This window comes from Leuciscus leuciscus, assembly GCF_965113295.1.
Source record: "Leuciscus leuciscus genome assembly, chromosome: 2".
Classification (NCBI taxonomy): Eukaryota; Metazoa; Chordata; class Actinopteri; order Cypriniformes; family Leuciscidae; genus Leuciscus; species Leuciscus leuciscus.
In genome coordinates, this window is record NC_138726.1 from 8,854,991 (window position 1) to 8,874,565 (window position 19,575).

At 36.8% G+C, this 19,575-nt stretch overlaps 2 protein-coding genes across 5 annotated transcripts in view; one reads left to right on the plus strand and one right to left on the minus strand.

Moving 5' to 3' along the window:
- usp10 (ubiquitin specific peptidase 10) overlaps positions 1 to 10,749 on the minus strand; it is a 45,604-nt gene extending 34,855 nt beyond the window's left edge. For 2 of the 3 annotated variants that reach the window (XM_082161306.1, XM_082161304.1), the window contains exon 1: positions 10,470 to 10,749. In XM_082161306.1, coding sequence (XP_082017432.1) covers positions 10,470 to 10,490 — 21 coding nt within the window. In that variant the 5' untranslated portion in view covers positions 10,491 to 10,749. The remainder of the gene's footprint in view (positions 1 to 10,469) is intronic. The other variant, XM_082161305.1, reaches the window with a different exon arrangement.
- Positions 10,750 to 15,485: 4,736 nt separating this feature from the next.
- Positions 15,486 to 19,537, plus strand: marveld3 (MARVEL domain containing 3). 2 transcript variants are annotated; one of them, XM_082161333.1, is made up of 4 exons: positions 15,486 to 15,636; positions 16,446 to 16,672; positions 16,791 to 16,891; positions 18,053 to 19,537. In XM_082161333.1, the coding sequence occupies exons 2-4, from the start codon at positions 16,449 to 16,451 to the stop codon at positions 18,658 to 18,660; spliced, it is 933 nt and encodes a 310-aa protein (XP_082017459.1). In that variant the 5' UTR covers positions 15,486 to 15,636; positions 16,446 to 16,448; the 3' UTR covers positions 18,661 to 19,537. The 2 variants fall into 2 exon arrangements, with proteins under 2 accessions (XP_082017459.1, XP_082017460.1); XM_082161334.1 differs by having other exon boundaries at positions 15,508 to 15,636; positions 16,427 to 16,672.
- Positions 19,538 to 19,575: the final 38 nt, after the last annotated feature.

The window sequence follows — 19,575 nt, forward strand, 5'->3', positions numbered from 1 at the left end:
CACAAAAAAGTAAAGACTCATAACTTCAAAACTATAGAGAGGAGAGTCAAAAGGTAGATATCATTTGTTAGGAAACTTTTTATATTTTTAGAAAATATAAATTTTTATTACTTTTGGACAATCTAATGCTGAGAAAATGCTGATAAAAGACAAAAATATTAATATAATTTTTTAATAATTTACATATCTTTCTTATTTGAAATGCAATAATTCAGGAAGGAAATACGGTGGCAAAATAATTCTTTTTTTGTGATGTTCCCCTATGTGTGGTCTGCGTCTGGATCGTTATTTTATGATGATAGCATAAAGTAATCCAAAGTTACAGCACTTGGAACAAAGGGAGCCTTTTTGTTAAGTCCTCACACATTTGGAAGGCAATAAAAAAAATGAGTTTTCTTAGTGACATACACAAAACTAAAGACTCATAACTTCAAAACTATAGCAAGGAGATTCTAAAGGTAGGTATCGTTTGAAAGAACACTTTTCAAATTTTTTGAAAATATACATTACATTACATTTGGACATTCTCCTGCCGAGAAACTGCTGATAAAAGACAAAAAATATATATAATTTTTATAATGATAATGCATATCTTTCTTATTTGACATGGAATAACTCAGGAAGGAAATAAGGTAGAAGGAAAATTCTTTTTTGGGGAAGTCCCTCTATATATGAGCTGCATCTGGATAAAATTTTGTGGTGATTGGATAAAGCAATCAAAAGTTATAGCATTTGGAACCAAGATAGCCTTTTTGTTGAGACCTTGACGCCCCCTCATGGGCATTTTTAAAATTGTTTCACCATGAAGAAAATCTTGTCATAAAAGCAATAGATTAAGTAAATTTTGGGCTCATTTGAATTGTATTAATATGCTGTAAAAAATTAAGTGCAATTTTCAATGATTTTTGAATGTTTCATGAGATGTATGATGTTTTTGACACATTGCAGTACATAGTACAAAAAACTATTTTATAGATTATGAAAAAAAATATTCTATTTATCAACAAATAACTCCGCAGTACTTAGGAGTTTTTCGAATTGGCTACATTCACTGTAAAGTTCAGACTCTAAGCTTTCAAATGACACCAATTTTGTTTGAATCAAGGCAATATTTTGGAAAAATATGATAATTAATATTTTCGCAGCTAGGTGGCGCCTGTGGGGCGTCTACGGGCGGTACACTCCGGTTGAGAGAGACTAGTCAGCACTCGTTCAGAGTTGATCGAAGTGGTTGGATGCATTAAAAAGCTGAGATTCTAAGCTTTAATATGATACATATTTTGTGTTATTCCACGTTTGAAATCGAGCACGGATGGTTCCGGGAAAACTGGAAAACACTTTGCACCCCGGGAGGATGAGAGACTTGTTTTTTAGCCAAGTATGCATCACTTCGTGAGGAATATCTCGTGATCAAAGCAATGGATTATGTTGTGTTTGGGCTCTTTGTAATCGTGAGAATCTGCTGTCAATAAAGATGTGTGATTTTTCACAATCCATGCATGTTTCATTGAGTTATGAGCTGAAACGTCACATCAAAACAACATCGCATCACTGCTATTGCTACTTCATAGATCCGCCTGTGGAATTTTTTGTGTTAGAACGCCATAAGGAATATATTTAGATCTGAGTGATGGATTATGGCGAGTTTGGGCTCTTTTTAATCTTAACAATCTGCTGTAAATAATGATGTGCCATTTTCCACAATTGATGCATGCTTCATTGAGTTATGAGTTAAAACGCGACAAGTGCTACATCTATAATAAACGCTCTATGCGCGCCGGTGGTGGTTCGTGTGTTACAACTCCCACGAGGAATATCTTTAGATCTGAGTGATGGATTTTGCTGAGTTTGGGCTCTTTTTAATCGTGAGAGTCTGCTGAAAATAATGATGTGCATTTTTCTACGATCTGTGCATGCTTTGTGAAGTTATAAGTGAAAACCAAACGCGAGTGCTTCATGAGTATATACTAGGATAGGCGCGTCTGAGGTATTGTTTGTTTTAGAACGCCATGAGGAAATATCTTTAGATCTGATTGATGGAATATATTAAGTTTGGGCTCTTTGTAATCGTGAGCTCCTGCTGTAAATAACGATGTATAATTTTTCATGATCGGCGAATGTTTCATGAAGATACGAGTAAAAAGGCCAAGTCTAAGCTACCTTGCTAGGCTACGTGAATCAGTGGATTTTTTGTGGTTTAGAACTCCATGAGGATTATCTTTAGTTCTGAGTGATGGATTATGTTGAGTTTGGACTCTTTTTAATTGTAAGCATCTGCTGTAAATAATGATGTGTCATTTTCCACAATTGGAGCATGTTTCATGAAGTTACAAGCGGAAATGTGTCTAAAATGCAGCATCCATATATGGTTTACACATGGGTCTCTTAAGGGGTTATTTTACAAAAACCTTGCTCAAGTTTATTAAAAACCCTGGAACAATTATGCTTGTTGTATTCTACTCATTGAGACCTTTCAAATGACATATGACACAGGACTATCTGAGCTGTATGATGTTTTTGACATATTGCAGTATGTGGTACAAAAAAGTAGTTTATAAATTATGAAAACATTTTTTTTCTATTTATCAGCAAATAACTCAGCACTACATTGGAGTTTATCAAATTGGCTACATTCATTGTAAATTTCAGACTCTAAGCTTTCAAATGACATCTATTTTAAGTTGATCCAGGTAATATTTTTGAAAAAAAATTATGATTATTAATTTTGCAGCTAGGTGGCGCCTGCGGCGGGTACACTCGTATTTAGTGGAATAACTCTGCAATCATTAGAAGTTGATCGAAGTAATTAGATGCATTAAAAAGCTGAGATTCTAAGCTTTAAAATGATACCTATTTTGTGTTGTTCCATTCAGTGGTTGCTTAGTAATTTGATTATGAATATTTTTCATGGGGTGGCGTCCCGCCGGCGGGACGCTTAGGGTTTAAGGGGTTAAGAAATCTTGAAAAAAAAAAAAAAAAAACAATTAAGAAACAAAAAAAATTGTTTTATTCGCACACATGCTCCCAAGTACATTTTAATTCGCACACATGTAGGACTGAAGGCTGAAGTGAATTACAAGGACATTCGCGGGCTTCATTTCACAGGATATGCGCTTGGAGAAATGCGCACTTTGCTTGTTGTTACGCTTGCCAGTGTGTGGTCTTGCCCGCCGGTGTTTTCCTCACAAATGCTCTACGAAAGCATCATTTGTCGTTTGGAATGCAGTGGGCTTTATATATTAAAAATATGAAACTCACTGACAGAGGGTTGCTTTCAATTTCAAATGCTGACATGCGCTTTGTGAAGTCCTCACGCATGCGGCTGTGCGTGACTCAGTAAGTGGTTAATTATACGTGCGTCTCAAAATACATTAATTTCGCATCATTAAAAGCAAACAAAGTCAGTTATGTCTTAAGGGATTAAACAGACAGGAAAAACCACATCTTATATTTCACAAGAGATCTGTGCATTAGTGTGAACGCAGCTTATCGGATCTCCCACTGTCTATGATGTCATCAGTAATAATAAAACAACAGTAAAGATGAGAAAGAGAAAAAACACTCACGGCTCTTGAAAACTTTCCGATACTGAAAGCACTCTTTGTTTAATGCTTGTAATGTTTTTTTGTTCCACTTTATTATTTACTTGCTTTTATGTTTTGAAGCTATATTAGTTTATATAGGCTATTTAAAATTTCTTAACATGCAATAGTTTTAATAAGAAATTTAAATGTGTAATTATTTAAAAAAAAAAAAACATATGTAATTAAAGTTATAGGCATTAATTAGTTAAAAGTTATGTAGTTATTTTAGGTTTTATTAATAAAAAAAATAATAAAAAAATAAAAAAGTAATCAAGAATCGTTATTGTTCAGAATAGGATTGCGACTACCAGAATTGTAATCGGATCGTGAGGTGCCTAAAGACTGCCACTCCTACTATACTCCTACTATATAATTTATTTCTTGTCTGTTGAATAATACAGAAGATAAAGAGATTTATTAAAAAATAAAATAAAAAAGATTTTTCAGAATTGTTTAGCCCTAGAAACGTATAAAACGAGGCAAGATTTTCCACTAGTTAATTGATCAAAAAAATATTCACTAAATATACCTGCGCAGCATATATACCTGTATACAGCAGGAGATTATCAAAGTTTTACTTTTGTGCTCCCAGCCACATGTTCAGCCATGGCATTTCAACTGGGGTGCCATCATCCCAGATGCCAGCTCACTGAACTTCTAAAGCAGATGTCATCATACTTGGAGAGTGCCCATCAGCTGCCTGCATTTTCATTTTCATCTATAACAGGCTACAACTGAGGGATATGCTCTAAACTTGGCACATCATGAACTGCCCCACCCATAAATGCAATACATCCAACTTCTATTTTCAGGTGTTTCTTTCATTCTAGGAATAGCCTTCAAATTCTCCTCACATATTCAATACAACATGGCCCAATCCTTGTTGACAGTGTTTTGCATAGTCTGTCACTGAACATTAACAGACACATCGGCTCACCAAGCTTTGTAACGGCTGAAAGTGAGGCCAATGCCAAGGGAATCTGAGGCTAGCGAGCTGTATGCATGTCAAGCATGGACTTGAGTAAGTTGGAAACTATTGTTTACGTGATGTGGGATTCCAACAAGACTGTAAATTTATTCTAAATCACAGTTAACAACTTCTGTTTGACATTTGTTACAGTTACAGTTAGGCGACATAAACCAGTCTGGTTAAAAATACTGCAGTGGTGCATATTAGTGGTAAAACGATATGGGAATTGGTTGATGGCGAGATCTCAGAGAGCAGGGGTGGCCGATGGCTGATATAAAGCCAATATACCTCACAGCATTTAATTTAGACAACATGCAGCAATTAAATTTGACACATTTACTAAATTATAAATAACTTAAATGAGTCAATAAGAAATATGAGCATGATAAACACTTAAACAACTTAATTCTGTAATCCTATAATAGTAGCTATTGCACAAATTTAAAAAAGAAAATTGCCCATGCGAATTGGGAATCATTCTCTTGAATAAAGACTAAATAACGCTAATTTTACAAACACCACACATTGCATGTTAATTTGACATAGCGGCAAATCATGCCCAGATCCAATTTACAAGGACAAACTGCCATGCATTTTATACAGGCTACAAATACACACTCCAGATCTAATTGCTGGATTGGATTCACTAAAGTGAGGTTCTAGGTAGTAAATATTTATTAAATACTAAGACAAATTATGTAAATGTATTAGGGATGCACCGATCCACATTTTTTCACTTCCGATCCGATCCCGATACCTGAATTTGGATATCGGCCGATACCGATACTATTCCGATACCAGAGCTGTGTTTGCTTTAATATTATTATTATCATTATTGTTTATTTTATATGATGCTGAAATAAACTCCTCTCAACAGGCAAGTATGATATGTAGGCCTACATATTTATGCATGTGTGGTAAGTATAAGGTCAGAAAAGGAAGTCAGAAAAACAGTAAATCCTGTTAACAGGAAAAATCCATTTCTGAAAACAAATATGCAACTGTAGGTCATGTCAATATTTATTACATTCCCAAAATGTCAAATACTTGAGTCTTGAAATATAAGAAAAGTGCAAGTGTAAACATCTTACACACACACACTATCTAAAGGGTGATCCTCGCTCCGATGCTGTAACTCTCTTGATGAATGCTCGATCAACATCAGCCATGTGCAAACAGACAAGCGGATTTCGCCTCAGACGCGCGTCAATTTCGCTTCAAACTTTTGCTTTTTACGAGCGTCAATTTCGCTCTGGGCGCGCGAATGGATTCAAAATATTCAAGCGTCCAACTAGACGCGGCAGACGCGAATTTGACGCGCTATTCGCGTTTGGTGTGAACGCACAGTAACGTGGTGCTTTTTTAAATGTTTGATTGCATTCGTTGTGTTGTACGACGCGAGGGAGCTTCAACGAGCTCTGAATTACGGCTTTGCAAACATTGCATTTTGCTGTCTTGCTCTGCAGTGTATCCAGTGTGAAAAATTTCCACACAGCGGCCGCAAACTGCGGAATGGATTTCCTGAGCGGTGGCGTGTCTCATAACTCTGTGTCTCATTGAGCCGCGCCTCCGTTCAGGAAATCCATTCCGCAGTTTGCAGCCAGCTAGCAGACTAGCCGGCGGGAATCACTTTTGGAGTCATTTCAGCAGACAACGTTAAAGCGCAGACATGACTCAAGGATATCGGATATCTCCGCAGGTTGGATCGGGAAAATCCGATACGTGAATTACGCTGGTATCGGTCCCGATACCGATACTGGATCGGATCGGCCCCATCCCTAAAATGTATACTTGCTGAAGTATTGCTACAGTATAGGGCCATTCCATGTCATAAGTCGCACGGGTATATTTGTGGCAATAGCCAACAATACCATTGTATTGTTAAAAATTATCAAAAATCATTAGGATATTAAGCAAAGATCATGTTCCATGAAGATATTTTGTAAATTTCCTACCGTAAATATATAAAACACATTTTTGTGAGTGGATGCAGCACAATCACGAACATTAAAAAACAACTTTAAAGGCGATTTTCTCAATGCTTCAATTTTTTAGCACCCTCAGATTCCAGATTTTGTATCACAGCCAAATATTGTCCTATCCTGACAAACAATACATCTATGGAAAGCTTAATTATTCAGCTTTCAGATGATGTATAAATCTCAGTTTAAAAAAAATGTACCCATGTGACTAGTTTTGTGGTCCAGGGTCAGAAATCAACCAAATTTCAGAAACTTCCCCAGCTCAAATTGTTTTATTTTGTTCACATTTTTTCAGGTGAATGACAAACAAATAGTGATGCCAAAATATTGAATGTCAAAAGGCCAAAAGATGGGTCACATTCCACATAGCTGAAACTTCTTCCTTTAAAGAGGAATGTCTAAAGAACAAATAATGTTGAAACTAGAAATGCATCTTTTGTCCCTCTATCAAAACAACTGCACAGAACATTCCTGTCCGAGTACCATAAATATTTTTCCCTCAAGTTTGCGCGCCTGTAACTCAAGAAGTATTAAAGATATCTTAATATGATTTTACATTCTGGTTCTTAGCAAACTTTTCTTTTGCCATGTTTCAATAAACATCCAAGACATTTTATTTCTTTGGCTTTCTTCATTTATGTTTTTCACCAGAAAAGAGATTAACAAAATTAAAAATTTGAGCCATGGACCTCTGAGTTGACACGAGATGACCTTATAGAGAATGGGAACATGACATCAGCAGTGCAATGCATTCTGGGACCTAAGGACACAGACAATACAGTAGAGACAGAGTAGTAGTGGAGGTAGACATTACAGTTTACAGTATACTGCTGAAAAACACATTAGAATGGCGAATGCTTGCTATGTTATGAACTGCCATATCCGCTTGGGATATCCGATCCGATTCCGGGAGTCACGATCCGATTCCAAAACTAATCTTGATCAACTTTTTTTTTCATATTTAATTTACAGTCTTGAAAATATTAAAGTCGGCATGAAACGGAAGTTGAGATTGTCATTTTTTTCCTTGTTGTGACGTATATCCGAGTGAAACGGCTTCTGAAATTAGAAAAAAAATTTAGGGCGGGGCTTGATTTCGTCCTTCGGGAATTGATTGGATCGTTGGAGGTTGGGCGTTGCAAACAAAATGGAGGCAGATTTGAATGCCAGTTTACATTCAGTTGTGGAGGATTTCTCTCCACCGGACTCCCCACCGTTACCCTCCCATGAAGTATTTTTTTATTGAGGAGCCCGGTGACGAGAACGAGGACGAGCAGCTACATTTTCAGGCAGGAATCAGCCCATATTTATATGAGCCTCCCGCGAACCAAGATGAGTCAAGTCAAGTTATCAGTCAAGTTCACCATCGAGAGCATCTCGACGTGTCCGATAAGTAAATAACTAGATTTAGATAAGATAGATAGCCTACCATTCAGACACGTCGAGATGCTCTCAAGGGTGAACTTGACTGATAACTTGACTTGACTCAAAACGAGACAGACACCGATCGCCGCACCCTCATCGGCTCTGACCGCACCCTTTCGCCATGGCACGTGACCGAAAGAGAAGAGAGGTCGTTTCGAGGGGGGAGGGAAGGGTAATGTATTTGATTAAAGATTATAAGGTAAATTTAAAAAAAATAATGAAGTGCACAGATAAATCATTTATAATAAACACTACAATATTACATATAAAAAGAAGATTTGTCAAATTTGATTTCATGCCGACTTTAAAGGGATATTTCACCGCTGGAAAAATGAATGTGTATTTAAATTGGGTCATTTATGTAGTAGAAATGTGAAATTATTTTAGAAGTTGGTGCCTTCTAGACTGAGAAAAGCCAGAAAATGTATTTTGCCTCATGTGGATGAAAGACAACAACTCCCAGAATGCACTTGTTCGCTGCCCTATGAGGCCACTCCCAAGCCACGCCTACCGGTTACAGAGGGCAGTATCGGAAGAAATTATACAACTAGGCTACTGGTCGACTCGAAACTGAAAAGACGGCGTTTTATCGTGAGATCCCCCTATGTGCGGGTTGAAAACATGCAGAACTAGCTCCTCCTACTGGCTGTAGTCTCTCGCCTCTGGACAAAAAAAGCCTCCGATGACGCAAAATGACGATTTTTGCGTCATCTGAGGGTTTTTTTTCCCAGACACACAATACAGAAATCTCTCGTCTCAGGGGGACATGAGGGAGGGAAGCACAGTCATTCGAAAATACTACCGGGTTTCTACTGATACAAAGCTTAATGCTAATCGGTGAAATATCCCTTTAACTTTTATTATTATTATGATTATTAGTATTACACATGTCATTTTAAGTACTTTTTACAAATTAAAAATATAAATTAAAACAATTTTGTTAAGAATTTTAAACTAATATAGCTTCAAAACATGTAGCCTAGTAAACAGCAAACAGTAGTAAACAATAAAAAGGAACAGACACACATTACAAGCAATTAACAGAGTGCTTTCAGTATTTAAGAGTATCTGAATGTTTTCCATTCAAGAGCTGTGAGTGATTTTTACTTGAACAGTTTTGTCTAATTAATTAGAACTGTTCAAGTAAATTAATGAAGACGAAGAATGGTAAGTCTGACATCTGTACAAAAAAAAAAAAGTCCAGATACTGTCAAAACAAGACTTTTTTGCTTTAATTCCCCCAAAAATGGCCAAATATCAGCCGACCACTAGTGAATATACTTAGCAAAAAACAACTTTGCTATGAACATCGCTGTAACAGAATACATGTGAATAACAAAATGTAACATTAGAATTATACAGAACTATGAATATGCCAAAGTAAAATAGAAAATAACAAGATCCTTCATGTTTACATGAATACTGACAGGAAGCCTGACTAAGCAAAACACTTTGACAGGACCTCGTGCTTTATGCATCTATATTGTCTATTACAACACAAGCATAATCCATTAACCAAAAATACCCATAACTTGACATTTAAGAAACCGACCATATTTCAACCCAATACAATGTAGCGCTACAAGCCATCCAACTTTATGAAAGTGGCAAACTTGAAGATCGCACATTGTTATATACATATGACAGCCCGATTCAGAACATTACACACAATTGGGATGCATTTTAATATGCAGGACTTTACATTAAGGACAACACAGTATCGTTCACCATGTGGCTAACAGTTAAGCTACAATGATGTAGCATCTACATCGTGCCTCGTTTAAAGTTAGCTGACTTCAAAACCAGTCTGAAGCGCATGGAAATACAGTATAATGTTGACGAGCTGTCATCGAAAATGTAATGGATGCCATGTGCTCAATAAACAAACGAAAAATTCAAACGCAAGAGTATGAATGAGGTTGAAGACAGGAAGCGATACCGCCCCCAATCAACAGGCCTATTTCACTACATTAGCCACACGACACGACTATTTCAACTTGCTTTAACTCAAGACACTTAATGGAAGCGATTCATACCCTCTTACTGTATTTAGTGGAGTGTGATAGACATGCAATATCCGACAGAAATGTCGCCATAAGCGCGGTATGTTCACAGTGAGGGAAAACGTTCGTCGGCTAATGACCGTTATTAAATGAGCACGCGCGCGTGGCCAGGCCGCTGCAGCAGCGCGAGCGAGTGGGCCACACACAAACTCATGGCCGAAAACCTCACACTCAGCGCAAAGCCATACACGCGGCCCTCGTGACAGCTTAATATCGTTCGTAAAGCGTGCTTGTGGAGCTCGCCTGAGTGTGAGCTAGCTGACAGAAAGTGAGTGGTTCTGAATAAGCGCGTGAGGCCTGCAGCCATGCTGCTGATTCAATGAGCTCGCGCGCGCACACCTCACACTCCGACAGAAAGTGCAGCACAGGACAAAACACCCACTCTGAATGATATTATGATCTAAAATGCAACATTTTGTTGTACGTTTCAGAAGTGTTTTCCTACCTGGTTACTGTGCGAGGCCATGCTCCCGGTGAGATTTCTCCACAATCACAAGATGAATGTTCTCTCGGGGGGAAAAGGGGTGAGGTGAGTTTGTAGTACTTGGTATTACCAATAAACGCCTACTGTGACATGGTTTCCATTTTGCTATGGTTTGTCATTCAGAGGTTTTACTCAGGTTCAGTGCCACTACTCCAGCATATCACGCCGTTTCCCCCACCGTCGCCGCCATCTTTATCTCGCGCCTGTGTGTGTGCTGCCAGTGGCTCGCTCGCGCGCGCACCCTTCTCAACGAGCTCGTGTGCGTGCGCCGCGCGTTGACGTCCAACCTGGAGGGTGGGCGCGCCAAAATGACGTACAAATTCAAACTTGCACTAGTTTACTGTAACCATTTTTTTATATATATAATATATTTCTATAAAGGTACAGCTAATACTTAAATGAATTAGAATCTCAGCCTACTTTTCCACATTTCTTTAATGATGCATTTCTCAAATCTCTTAGGTTCATTAAAAACAAGAAAAGTAACAGATTCTTGAAATATTATGAGGATTTATTTGGTAATGCCACTGATGCATAATGTTTCTGTATGTGTTTATTTGTGTTATTTTATTTGTATTTTTTTTCTCTCTTTTTCTTATTTTGTTTGTGAAACTTTACATATATTTGATGTAATTTCATTCCTGTAGAGGTTCTATCTGTTTATGTCTGCTTACTGCTTGGTACATAATAAAAAATAAAAATAAAACTGTAAGCATTTTTATATTAAATATGGGAAATATGGGGGGTTCTGGACTTATTGATAACTATATTATAATATTTTGTTAATTATTTTAATATTTAGTTTTTTTTATATTTTTATTTATAAAATAAATCTTTTTAATTTATATTTGTATCTAAGCCCTTGTTATATTGTTGAGTAAGTTGATTGCAAATTAAATGCCATCTTGTTTTTTTTATAAAAATCTGGTTTTCTTATTTATAAAAAATATATTTTTAATATAATTTTTATTTATTCATTTACAATTTTTTTTACAATTAAAAAAAACAAAAAAAACATTAAATCGCTAAAGGCCATTATACAAAAAAACCAACCAAAAGAGTCTTTACTGTCAATACCCATGGTTTCACACAGTAAGAGCATACGAGTTACTGAGAATGAAGCTGTTTAGTTTGTAGTCCTAAAATCTTGGTTGTTTTTGACATTAATAAAATAAGGTCTGTGGTTAATATGTTGCTAACAATTTTGTACATGAGGACTACATCTACCACAAGAATGTAAGTTTACATGCATGATTAACTGGACAACAGGTGTTCTTATGTACTTGGTTAGCAACTTACAGATTTAACTAACACAGTGGCTTCAAAACTCACTCTAAGGTATGTCATTTATCTTTCAGCATAAGGTATGTCATTTATCTTTCAGGAAAATAAATGAAGGTTTGAACCATTATTGAGTGTTTATTTTCATCTGCCAGACCTGGCATATTAGTATTATATAGTGACATAATTTAGTGATGATGTAAACAAATGGTGAATCGTTTTGAATCTGTGTGTGTGTGTGTGTGTGTGTGTGTGTGTGTGTGTGTGTGTGTGTGTGTGTGTGTGTGTGTGTGTGTGTGTGTGTGTGTGTGTGTGTGTGTGTGTGTGTGTGTGTGTGTGTGTGTGTGTGTGTGTGTGTGTGTGTGTGTGTGTGTGTGTGTGTGTGTGTGTGTGTGTGTGTGTGTGTGTGTGTGTGTGTGTGTGTGTGTGTGTGTGTGTGTGTTTAATCGGTTGATTGAAACGAACTGTCAGAACAATTTTACTGAAAATAATCTGACATCCCATTACTATTTGTATAATGTTTTTTCTTCTTTTTTTTTATTTATGATAAAAGCATACATAATAAAGAAGAAAGAAGAATACATTTTACAAATATAAATATTAAAAAGTTAAGAAAATATCATAAAGATGACACAGTGAGGTTTTTAAGGGCTCTGGGGTTGTCCAGCTGGGATTTAAGAAATTATTTACAGAAAATTAAAAGGCTTAGCACCATTTGTTCAACTCATTAAATTAAACAACACAACTCTTCCAGGTTGGCATAAATGAGGTCATGACTGAACAGCTGTGTTGGTGAACAGAAAAAGATGTGCTCGCTTTCACACTCTTCTTTGAAGATAAAGCTAAATACATAATAATAGTAATATTAATAGTAATTGAAATAGCTCAGCGCAAAAAATGTTTCAAGTGGTTTTCCCAAATTCAACTGAAAATGCAACTTTGAATGACTTTTGCAGTCTCAAAATTATTCAAACCCTTCATGGCAAGCATCTTAAGTATTTAGAACACACTTTTGCTGTTATGACCAGCTGCAAACGAGATGTATAACCAGACACCAGCTTCTGGCAGCGTTTCTGAGGAATCTGAGCCCGTTCCTCATGAGCAATGGCCACCAGGTCAGTAATATTCTTGGGTTTACGTGCTGCAACCGCCTTCTTCAAATCCCACCAGAGATTTTCTATGAGCTTCAAGTCAGGTGACTGATGGCCACTGTAGAATGGAAGGTCCAATGACGCCCAAGCTTCAGCTTCCTCACTGACGGCATGACGTTTTCTCATAGGGTTTCCGGATACTTCAATGAATCCATCTTGCCTTCCACACGCTGCAGGTTTCAAGTTCCAGAGGATACAAAGCAGCCCCAGAGCATCACCGAGCCTATGGTGCCTTCCTCCAGACATACCGCTTATCCATAGGGCGCGAAAAGTTCCAGTTTTTGTTAATTGCTCCACAGACCAGAATCCCACAACTTCTGTGGCTTATTTATATGATTTTGAGCACTTTTCTTGTGCTTTTGGGTCAGTAGTGGTGTACGTCTTGGAGTTCTGGCATGTGTTTATTACGTGCCTTACTGTGCAAGCTGAAACCTGATGGCCTGTTCTTTTGCAGTCAATCAAGGGTTTTTCTGAGCCTTCTCAGAAATCTGGTTGCAGCTGTTGATAGCTTCCTTTTTCTGCCCCGTACAATTAGTGGAACCACTGTTCCTTGAACTTTGATCTTGCAAATTATGCTTCCAGCGGTGTCGCTAGGAACATTTAGTGCCTTCGCTATCTTTTTGTATCCCGTTCCTTGTTTGTGAAGGGTGATGATATCTTCCCTTAACTTTTCTGGCCATTCTTTTGACTTTCCCATATTTCTAACATGCAGTCAAACGTGACACTCAACAAGCTTATAGCCAGGGGTGCGTTTCCCAAAAGCATCGTTAGCCAAATATGGCCGCAAGTTCCGTATTATATATTTTATAAGTTCAGCATAGTTCAATGAGTCGGTGTTTCCCAAAAACATAGTTCTAACGAACATTCGCAAACAGCATCGCAAAGTTGTGTGGTTGGAACGACAGCTCTCGAGCTGTGGTTAGAAGCATAGTTTCTTGTTTGCATGACATGTGGACTCAATAAATCATTATCTTGAGCAAAATAAGCAAGCCGACATTCAGTATAATCAGTATCTTTTATTCAGAATACATACAAATGTAATTTACATCTTTTAGTTTGTCAAGAGATTTAAATCACCGATTTATGAAGAGTTCGCATGTGCGAACGTGAGAAATAACAGAGAAAAATATGAGATAGTCCTCAGATGCCATATCTGTAATTTATAGCAAAACATCTAGCATTAATTCAATTTCAAACAGATTCATTAAAAGAGGTTATTACTCCACCACCTGCGTGACATCATTTACCAACGTGGTTGATCTACCGATTTGCGACAATACGGTTTCGGGAAACAGTCGTGACTAGCAAGTTGATTTCTTCAACGATGCATCGTACTATGGTAGTAAAGCAGCGAGTTACGCCGTTGTACGGGAAACGCACCCCAGTTCAGATATTTCATGTGTTCTTGCTCAAGCACACCTGGTGAAACTAATGAAGCCCTTGATGAAGACAATACCTGTTTGGCAGATTTGTGCTGGTGAGGGATTTTATTCAGGGGGTTGGATAATTTTTAGACTGCATTTTCAGTTGAATTTGGGGAAACCACTTGAAAAAAAATGTATGTTGAGGTTTTCAATTACTTTTATTTGATTTGTTCATTGCAAACAGCGAAAAGTCTTTAAATGTTGCCAACAAACCTGATTTGCAATGGGGGTTGAAACATTTCGATTACAACTGTATACACACACATTAGATATTCATTATCATCTAGCCTATCTATACTGTAGTTTTGTTGTATTATTATATTGTGCGCAGAACCTTTGGATATTTTAAAATTGTATGGATTCACTGATCTTTAGTAGAGATCAGTGTATAGATTCCCTATTGGATAGGCTACTGTTGTATTTAAACTTTACCCTGACTACGTACATTTAGACCTAGTTTCAAAGACAGGGCTTAGACTAAACCAGGATTAGGCCTTAGTTTAATTAGGGAATTTAAGTCGCTTTTATTAACGTGCCATAGAAAAAACATTACTGGTCTGCATCTTGAGACAAAACAGTGGCACTGACATATTTTAAGATATGTCAGTGCAAGTTGCTTTCAGTAATAACAGCTCAATAATGCATTTTAGTCTGGGACTAGATTTACAGTAAGCCTTGTCTGTGAAACCGGAGGATAGCCTAGTTTGAATTTGCGAGTTGTTAACGATTAAATTACTAACTACATATTCCTTCTCAATGAAAGACATAAGGCTTGTTTGACTTGAATCGGCGCTGCACAGACCAATCGGTGAGTGACATTAAAGTACCGCGAGAGCGATTACAGAGCGACGGCTCATATGCTTTTGAATCGATGTCATAAACCGATCGGTCTGTGCAGCGCCGGTTCAAGTCGATCAAGCCTATTGGCTATTTCAAGCACCGGTTGCTTTAATAAAATATAGGCTAAAACTATAATCGCCATTCAAAACCCGAGGGTCAACCATGTCGGATAGTAGCCAATAGGCTAGCCTAAAGCGATCACCAACAGACTCACTTTTTCGCCTAATATAGTATCCTAATGCAATTTCAGATGGAGCCATATTTCAGCACACCGTTTCAAGTTGATCACAGTGACGTCATGATGACGCATCTGTGAGGGCGGATTGAGAGTCAGACAGGTTTCACAGGTGTGCAGCACCGCAACAATAACACCAGAGAACTGAACGAAACTCAGACAAATCACTGCTTATTTCGGACATTTTTTTGTAAAAGGTAGGCTCCAGGTTCATTAATTGCTTTGTTACTGAGTTACATGTAAGATTTTCGTTACCTAGTACGGTTTATTTTGGTGATTTGATTCAAGAAATTAGACCATCTTGTTCCCTATACGGAAAGACTAAGTAAAACGTTTACTTTACTTTATTTTTTAGAAGTAATACGATTAAACCGAACAATATTTTTAGATCAGATATACTTGAATAAATATATAAAACCACCACAACTAGCTCATCAACAACAGTTAAATAATGTAACACCGATGTCTTGTGTGTTGGTTTCATTATCCGGGGACTTTATATTCACGTGAACGTGCATCATGTAACTTGTGAAATAGGCTAGGCTACTAACAGGGAACGTTCCCACAACTTTCACTAATGTTCTGTAAAGATTATTTAAATGTTAAGATAAAACGTTCTTTGTATAGGCTAATATTTATAGAACGTTCATGTATCATTATTAATAACTTCTCATGATGTTGAGAGAAACGTTCTTAGAACAACGTTATTGGAACATCTTTATGATGTTTTTACTTGATTTACCTAAAATTCTCATAATGTTAAGAGAAAACGTTCTGAGAACATTTTAGAACATCCTCATGATGTTATTAGTACTTATTAAATGAATGTTAAACTTCTTGAAATATTACAAATAGATGTTTAGAGAATGTTTTATTGTAAGTAAAAAGTGAGGTTATGAATAACGTTCTAATCATGACAAGAAAACTGGACATTTCAGCATTTTAGAAACATTGCAAATCACTGTTCCCACAACATAAATTTGTTAGCTGGGTTCTCATTTCTTAGGCAATGCCAGAATCAAACCGGCATCATCACACAAGGGACAAAGACTACTCTGGTCGAGACAGGAATGATGAAGGGGGACGCGAGCACAGACAGGACAGGAGATACAGAGAGGACAGAAGAACTCCTGATGGAGACGACAGATCACGAAGCCACCGGGAGAAAAGAGATGCTGACACACACAGGGACCCTCGTGTGTACGAGGCCACCCGGCATCATAGTCAGGGAGTGTAAGGAATGATTTTGATGTGCTCTTTCTCACCTACAAAAATAGTTCTGTTCTGAAACATGCAAAACTGTGCATGCGTTCTGTGACTTTCTGCCCTGATGTTTTAATATTTTCTACAGGCCCAGTTACACTGAGACTTTACCTTCATACTATGAAGACAGTGAATCATATCATCATACAGGGGCACTTTACACCCTAAAATACATTACAACAAGCAGAGGTAAATTCATTTTTTAACTAATTATGTTTGCTTCAACCTGCTTTGTTTTGTTTTTTTCTAACCAGTTAGTGTCATACTGGGCTTTTGCCTGTCACTTTTATTATAGTGTAAAATTGTGATTTAAAAAAAAAAAATTTTAATGGATTAAAATGTTAGTATGTATTTATTTACACATTGGGTTGGTTGATTTTTTTAATGTTTTTGAAAGAATTCTTATGCTCACCAAGGCAGCATTAATTTGATCAAAAATACAGTAAAATAAGTAATATTGAACGCGTCTAAAATTTTATTTATTCCTGTGAAGACAAAGCTGAATTTTCAGCATCATTACTCCAGTCTTCAATGTCACATGATCCTTCAAAAATCATTCTAATATGCTGATTTGCTGCTCAAGAAACATTTTCTATTATTATCAATGTTGAAAACAGTTGTGAAAATCGTGGTCATTTTTCAGGATTCTTTGATGAATAGAAACTTGAAAAGAACAGCATTTATTTGAAATAAGTCTTTTGTAACATTATAAACAGTGTTGGGGAAAGTTATTTTTTAAACAACAACAGTGTTACAAACAATATTGCGTTATTACCTAAAAGAAAGTTATTTTTTGTGTTAATTTTTCTCACCTGGGCTGGGCATGCTTGTTTGTTTTATAATAACAAAACAATTTATTTATTTTTTTTGGCAAATGTCAAAGTCCTTTCAAACCAAAGGTGAAACGACTCAGGAGAAGAAAGTTCAACACTCTTACTTGAGCAATAAAAACAAAAAAAAGAAACGCAAATGTTATATTTAACCAGTCATTTTTGCTTATGGTTCAATTGGGTCATCGAAGGTCAGCAGCAAAGACATCGGTTAATAAAGTATGATTCAATTATGTATTATTTAACATTAATTATTGCAGTTTTGCTAAATTTCACTTTTTTTATTCATATTGAGGAATACTGAGTCTGTTTTGTGCAAGTGAGATGAGTAAATGCTCACATTTAGTCTAGAACCACAATAACCATCACGTTCACACAACGCCTACTTGTAATGTGTAACCAACACTGATTATAAATGTCTTTAATGTCACATTTGTTAAATTAAACTATTCATTTCTTTATTGACCCTAAATAGTATTTATGAAATACATTTTAATGTGCAAATGTTCATGTCCTGTAGGCATCTGTCAGGTCATGGAATTCTTCTTAAGCTTGTTGATCGTCATCTGTGCCGGAGTGAACCATAGTAACTCGGGCAGGTATCGGGATATCGCCAGCTTAGGCGGTCTGTACCAGTACTATTACGGAGGAGCCAACGCATTCACAGGAGCCGAGGCGCAGAAGGTCCAGCAGCTCGACGACCAGTTCTACCAACTCAAACTGCCCCCTTACGTCTACAGCATGGCATGCGGCGGGGCGTTGATGCTTTATGCTGGTGCCTTGCTGGCCCTCGGAGTGTTTCGCATGCCCTACCGTTTCCCCCCTCTGCTGCTGGCTGAAGCCCTGTTGGATGCGCTCATAGGTCTTGGTTTCATTCCCGCCATCGCTTTCTACTTCATAAAGCTGCAGGAGATCTACAACAACTCCATTTGTAAAGAGAGGGAAGCGATGTACAGCAGCAAAGGTCACCGAGGATTTGAATGCAATCTCAACGGGGCAGACATTGCCGGAGGGTTGTTTGGTGTTCTGGGGATTATTATTTTCCCCATCAGTGCAGTGTTGGCCATCAGAGGCTTCAGAAGTGTGCTGAAGATGAAGCGGAGGCCGGCTGAAGACAACAACCTCTGAGTGTTACGCCATTTCATGAATGTGGGAATCACAGATCTCACTCCCATGTAAATGCTTTGGTTAGTATTTTTACAACATCTGAAGGATATATATTTTTTCATTTTTATGCTTTTTTTTTTTTTTTTTTTGATTGATTCATTTTATTATCAAGGACTTTTGCACATTTTTATACTTTTATATAAAAAACATTTGGTAGCAATTTGCTGAAAGCCATTTTAATGCATTAATTATGCATTGTAATGCACCTATGGTCTCATGAATAGTTGTGACTACAGTTATATATACATTATAATACTTATCCGTTTATTGAACACACATTTAGAAAGTATAATGCATTAAAGCATTTATTAAATTTCAGATGCCACAAGGAATCTGCTAATATTATAATTAGTGCAGTCAAATCAATTATCACGATTAATCGCATCTAAGTTTGTGTTTATATAATGTGTGTATATATACATATTTGTGTGTCTGTGTATTACATAAACGTATGTTAGATGCGATTAATCGATCTGACAGCACTAATTATAATGCATTTTAACTTTGGTTACAAGTATTTATGAAAAGATATAATGCATTGTAATGCACATTGTGAATACCTTTATAATGCATTATGCATAAAAGCTTTAATTAAAATGTTACCATACTTTTTTTTCCCCCCTCCATATAATCATCAAAGACTCATCATTAGATTAATCAATTAGAAATAAACAATATTTTACATTAAATTACACAAAATGAATTCTACGTTATATACTGCATATTCATTGGTGAATTGTCTACCTTTGGTGCCACAGTTTGTATCTGCTGAAAATCATTTGTTTTTCTTTTTATATGTGCATCTATTATAAGGAATATTAAAGTATTTTAAAACAAATGTGCAAATACATCTGATAAAGAACTTCTGTGAGATCA

What these genes read in the sequence shown, in the direction of transcription:
- marveld3 (XM_082161333.1), top strand. Translation starts at nt 16,449, where the DNA reads ATGCCAGAATCAAACCGGCATCATCACACAAGGGACAAAGACTACTCT. An exon ending in CGGCATCATAGTCAGGGAGT is followed by an intron (nt 16,673 to 16,790) that starts GTAAGGAATGAT and finishes TATTTTCTACAG; the next exon opens with GCCCAGTTACACTGAGACTT. An exon ending in ATACATTACAACAAGCAGAG is followed by an intron (nt 16,892 to 18,052) that starts GTAAATTCATTT and finishes CATGTCCTGTAG; the next exon opens with GCATCTGTCAGGTCATGGAA.